At 46.8% G+C, this 6,014-nt stretch overlaps 1 protein-coding gene across 1 annotated transcript; it reads right to left on the reverse strand.

The window, feature by feature from the left end:
* Positions 1-546: 546 nt before the first annotated feature.
* On the reverse strand, positions 547-2,905 carry LOC120109925 (subtilisin-like protease 4). Its single transcript, XM_039123712.1, is given in 5 exon segments — positions 547-1,161; positions 1,163-1,490; positions 1,492-1,531; positions 1,534-1,629; positions 1,632-2,905. Coding segments are annotated over 5 exon segments (2,088 nt in total). The 5' UTR covers positions 2,890-2,905; the 3' UTR covers positions 547-795.
* Positions 2,906-6,014: the final 3,109 nt, after the last annotated feature.

Here is a 6,014-nt window from a genome sequence, read left to right on the forward strand (position 1 = left end):
TGTAGCCACACCGACTTGAACGTATATGAAGTCCTTAAGCCCTTGTTGGGTGATCACCTACATGGCTTTAACTAATCCCTACTCAATTTTCTCAATTGGCCTTGGGAATCCAAATATAGGAAAAACTAGGTCCAATCGTGAACCTACCTCTAACCTCACCCAAAGCCACATCCGAATTGTGTGATATGCGTTTGCCTCCCCAACCGAGCTTAATGTGCGAATTAGTTTAAATCTAGATGGAAATATTGCGGTAAAAGATACCACTTTTTTTTTGCTTAGGGAAAGGGGTAGGGGGGAGAAAGGATCTCAGCCCACCCCTGCATAGCAGCCCCCGCTGGACCCTGCTCCACCAGGAGAATGTTCAATGCGGGTAGACACCGTTTTTACTCATACCCTCCCCATCCGAAGGCGAATACGTCACACCTAGCACCACCCAGGTACAAGTGGAAGGAAGGCATAACCGCTTTCGAACCCGGGCAACTTGGACGGAATTATCGCCCCTTACTACCAGGCTACCACCTTTGTGGCTAAAACATACCACTTTTGTTAAAAAGAAATAAATTAGTTTTAATTGCAATTACCAAAATGAAGTAGTTCTTTTTTCCTTCGCATGCCACTTGACTCACACCTCAAAAGCTTATTTGTTCAGAGGCTCGTCGTCCATGAAAGCCAGTGAATAACTGCATGAGAATACAAAACAAAACCAACAAACACGCGCGTCACCAAATGGGCAAGCACGAACGCCTGAGCTTTGGCTTCATCGGAACTTCCCCAGGGGCCTGCAATCTGCATTCCCTAGTTACCGAAGGTGACAGAGATCGGACTCCTCACCATTCGCTTCTCCGAGACCCAATTCAGGTAGCCCTGCGAAAACCTCACACCACCACCGCTTCTGCTCGCTGAGAAGGTCACATAAAATTTCATCTCCTGGTTCACCTCCGAGAACTGGAGCTTCGCCGGACTGACACTCACTGCCACTCCATAAGGAGCATCAACGTCTGCCGAGTACTCCGACATCGCCTCCCCAACATTCTTCACAGTCCGTTCCACGGTGATCGACGTCGTAGCAGCACCAAGAGACACCGAGATCGAAGGGTAGTTAAGCTCTGCTTCGGTGATGTTCTTGATCAGCAAACAATTGACGTGCTGGCGAGCAATTGTTTGTCACTTGCGAGCTCGTGTAGCCAGGCCACAGAGGGTACGGAATGTAGTCACCGGCGCTAAGGTCGTAGACTAGCCCCGGGTCATCAGCCTTAACCGGGTTGACATGGCCAGCGCCCAGGGCAAAGAGATTAGCTGGGAGGTGTTGCTCGTTTACGATCGGCTTCCCACTATGATCCAGTATGTCGGCCGTCGTCATGATCGCCGATTTGATTGCAGCCGGGGACCAATCTGGATGTGCGGCCTTGACCAGCGCCGCGATGCCGCTGAGATGAGGAGTGGACATGGAGGTGCCGGATATTATGTTGAAGGTCGGACCGGTGCTGATAAAACGTCGGCGGCCCGACCTGGAAAGGCCATGCAGCTAGACGCTTACGCCTGGACCAGTGATGTCCGGCTTCAGAATACCTGGGCTGGCCAGACTCGGTCCTCTTGAGGAGAACGATGTGATCGCCGGAGCCGGCGATACCCGAGAACGGTGCCCTTGAAAATGAACGACGCAGTCGGGTTGGACGAAGCGGCGATGTAGGATTTGATCTTGACTCCGTCGGAGTAACCGACGTAGGACGCCGGAAGGACGTGAGCATCGGCAAGGGTACTGTATCCATCAAGAGGTCCGTTTGTGAGAACCAAGCCGACGCCGCCGGCACTCTGCACGGTTATGCCCTTGGCTATCCTCGCGACGTCGCCACCGCGCTGGCAGAGCACTATCTTACCCTTCACGTCCAGGCCATCCAACGAGCCGTTGCCACAGAAGGCGGCATCAGGCTTTGGGCCGGCACCGGCGTAGACGAGAGGGTAGAAGGTGGGGGTGTACATCTGTGGCTGGTAGAGCGACTCGCCGTTGAATTCTTGGCCATTGCCGAGCTTCACCGTCACCCTTATGTTCCTGTCCATGGTGCTTGCAGCCACCGTAAGGATCCATGGGGCCTCATTTGAGAGAGAGCTTGCATTCGGGCCGGAGTTACCGGCGGCACAGCTCACGAATACTCCATTCTTGACGGCCCCGAAAGCACCAATTGCGATCCCATCAATGTAAAATGGAACGGAGTCTCCTCCGAGGGAGAGCGAGAGCACGTCGGCTCCATCACCCACCGCCGCGTCCATTGCAGCCAATATGTCGGAGTCGGCACAGCCATCCTCGGTGCACACCTTGTAGATGGCAAGGTGGGCAAGAGGTGCCATCCCGGAGGCTGTGCCCTTGGCATTCCCAAGAACATTAGCACCAGCCACGCGTGCTCCCGCCGCTGTGCTCGCAGTGTGGGTTCCATGCCCCTCATCGTCAACTGGAGGTGTCGCGGCGGTACCTCTTCCTTTCATGGCCATCGCGCCGCTGATGAATGACCTCGCACCGATGATCTTGTTGTTGCAAAGGCTGGCGTTGAAGTCGCACCGCCCTTTCCATTTGGCAGGCGGCGGCGGTACCCCATCGCCACTAAAAGAAGGGTGGTCGGGGAAGATCCCGGTGTCGAGCACTCCGACTATCACCCCTTCGCCATAGTTGGCGTCCTTCCAGACCCCTCTGTTGAGCTGCAAGCCTAAGAATTCCGGCGTATGTGTAGTCTGAAGGGAATAAAGGCGGTCGGGATAGGCATGGACGAATCCAGGCTTCTTCTTGATGTCCTCCAGCTCCTGCTCGGTGAGCCTCGCGGCGAAGCCACTGGCCACATTGGTGTACATGTGGACCATTCTTGCAGGGGTCTCCGGGAGGAAGGACTTGTACCACATCTCCCGGTCGGTGGACGTGGCAAACACAGTCCGACAATGGCGGCTGTACATGGACTACATAGGTTTGTAGTTCAGACGCCTCGGCGCCGACGGTGATGAATCCGACATGGTTGCGAGCAGTTACAGAAAAAGGGCTGAAGAGAATGAAGAAGAAGAGGAGGTGAAGGAGGGTGAGGAGGCTTAGGTTTCCCATTGGGATGGATGTGGGTGATTAGAGAGTGATGGGGCTGGGTTCATGGAACTTGGGTTATATATAGGAGATGGATTGAAGAAGAGATGCAGAAATGGACAAGCCATGGCTTTGTTGAAAGGGAGAGGAGGCCGGCGAAGGTTTTTAGCCAATGTTATTGCCATCTGTTACTAAGCGAGTTGTCGGACTCCTACGCCTGCAAGAAATGTTAAGCAGGGCTTCATGGCGAGGGTTTTTGGATGCTGCAGCTCGGTTTTTCCGCCAAGAGGCGAGCAAGAAGGAAGGTTCTGAATTTCTGATTGCCAGCGGTTGTGGAAAGACCGCTTGCATGGCTATTAATTGCCTGGATGGCCGGCGGTTGTTTCGAAGCACTTTGAAAGATTCACATTCATTTGGACAGGGTGGATCAAGCTTGAACTAGTTGTATGTTGGTCTGACTTGGACATGAGTCTTGAATAAGCTATGAATTATTTAAAAACAAATTCTCTCAAAAGCAGAACCATGGCAAGTTTAACCTGAGCAATCCATGCCTTGAGCTCCCCACCCCCAACTCGATTAGGCTTGAATGTGTTGCATGTCCTTGCATGTTCATGTACGCATGCATGCATATGTGAACATCTGCCTCGTAATAGACATCAAACAGCGACACATGGATTAATCAATACAATCTCCATTTATGACTGCTTGGTTTTTTTGTGCATGGTCCGTAGAAGCACTTGGGCCCATCGATGACCACAAGAGAACATAGATCCAATGTCTACAACTAGGTGTTTTCAGATAGATATTCTGAAGATTGGGAATACGAGGATCCGTCCAAACATGTATTTAGTCCCATATTGATTATTCGCTGGATAGATTTTGGGTACTTATAAAGGATCAAGAAACCCAATAATACCTTCCAGCTAGCCATTTTCAGTGAGTTCCTAGGTTATTTACAAAAATAGTGCCATAGTGGATCTAGCCTATAACCTATATGGACTAGGAGATACTACTATATGAATTCATTGGGGCTGACTATGGGCTGATCGTGGTGTTTGTGATTAAATTTGAATGGGTTTAAACCCTTAGCCTGATGAGTACGTTAGGGCTTAAATGGAGGAAGTATGTGAGGACTCATGTGAGTGCAAGTATGTGTTTACTCCTACATTGATTATTCGTTGAGTAAATTTTGGGGATCAAGAAACCCAAATAATACCTTCCGGCTAGCCATTTGGATAACGTCCTAGGTTGTTACTAGAATAGTTTTATATGGTCCTCTTTCATCCTTGGAAGATCTGGCCTCTATTGCTTCTCATTTTTGGGGGATTTTGAAAGTTAAGAATACTTTACATGTTGTACCTCTTTTATCCTAGGAATAAGTGAGAATATTAGATTCAAAGGGACAAATGGCTAGTTGAGCTTTTATTGTCAGTTTTTTCCAAATGTATTTGCTCGAGTTGTGGAGAAGATTGCTTCATTTTCTTGCCATGCAGGTGGAGGGATAGAGATCTCTACTGGTAAATCCCCTCTTTGCCAAGATGTTGAATGAGATCATATTAATGAATTTTCTAATTTGATAAAAGTTTTCAATCTTGTTCGGCTGGCCTTCTACTGCTTCTGATGGTATCAAGTGATTCTAATACTCCTGATGGTGTCAAGTGGAGATCTGCAAATTCTTCCTATAGATTTTTTCACGCTGGTGGAATCTCAATATCAAATTGCTAGTTATTTGGAAAGCTCAAGCATAAGAGAGAGTGAGAATCCTTGCTTGGCTGTCAGAGCAAAGTTTCTTAGCAGCTAATAATTTAGCCAAGAGATAATTGGCCTGGCACATGAAACAGACATAATCAAAAACTATTTTTTGCTTTGATGAGATGCCCTTTTATCAGGTTAGGACAATTTCAAATCCAAATTAAGGGCTGGCTTCATTCTATATTGTCTACTTGGGGAGATTGGGCCCTTAAAGAACATTAAGAAGTTGAGGGTTGGGTGGAGTTCCTGCTTATCATTTGGTGAACAATATGGATGACAAGGAAAACCAGAATCTTGCTGGCCTTGGCAGAAGCCAAATGAATCAATATAGGAGTTTGTAAGTTTTCTGCTTCTTGCTTTTCTAAGCATGCTGCAAGGGACAGTCTACATTTAAAATGAACATTTTTTTCTCAAATGTGGGTCTGATTGATTTCCTAGTTTTCATTTCATTACCAATATGAAATGGATTTGATTCTGATTCATTTCATGCTTCTTTATTTCATTGTCAATATGAAAGGACTCTGATGGGCACTCCAATCTTTTTCTTTGAAAACAAAAAAATAAATGCAACCCCAATCAATCAAACCTATAACGGTGGGGTCAATAAATATAACAATCAAACAAAATGGAGCAGGGAAAAAAGAATTAACAAGAAGGGTCTTCCAATCATGGGCTCCCTTCCATGTATTATATATTTCTAGAGTGAACTGCAAACCAATTATTCAACTATATACATAGTTGTTGCATACTTTTTAACATTATGTATATAGAGCTAATAAGAGGGCATGACCTATGAAGAAAAAGACATGAATGAGGCCAATAATGCATTATGCCAAACACTTGCATTAACAAAAAATTGTGCAACAACGCATACATGAGGCAAACAATTTTCTATCGTGCATCGAGCATATTAACACAGACATTCTCTGGTTACGTATAATTATACAATGTCTCTCTACTCAACTGTCCTACATGCCCCGAGAATCAAATCTTTTAGACATTCTTGTGTTGTATCAGACACCAAATGTGCCTCCACCTACTTCAATTCAGATTTGAAAGTTTTTTTTTTTCTTGATGGAAAGATTTGAAGAATGTGAAGTACATTCATCTCTATAATAATTTTGATAAAAATTAAGCATCCAGCTTTTCCATTGAGTGAGAAAAGGCAGGCAAAACCAAATAATGCCTCTCTCGCTGTTCCATG

Source organism: Phoenix dactylifera, chromosome 2, assembly GCF_009389715.1.
Source record: "Phoenix dactylifera cultivar Barhee BC4 chromosome 2, palm_55x_up_171113_PBpolish2nd_filt_p, whole genome shotgun sequence".
Taxonomy (NCBI): domain Eukaryota; kingdom Viridiplantae; phylum Streptophyta; class Magnoliopsida; order Arecales; family Arecaceae; genus Phoenix; species Phoenix dactylifera.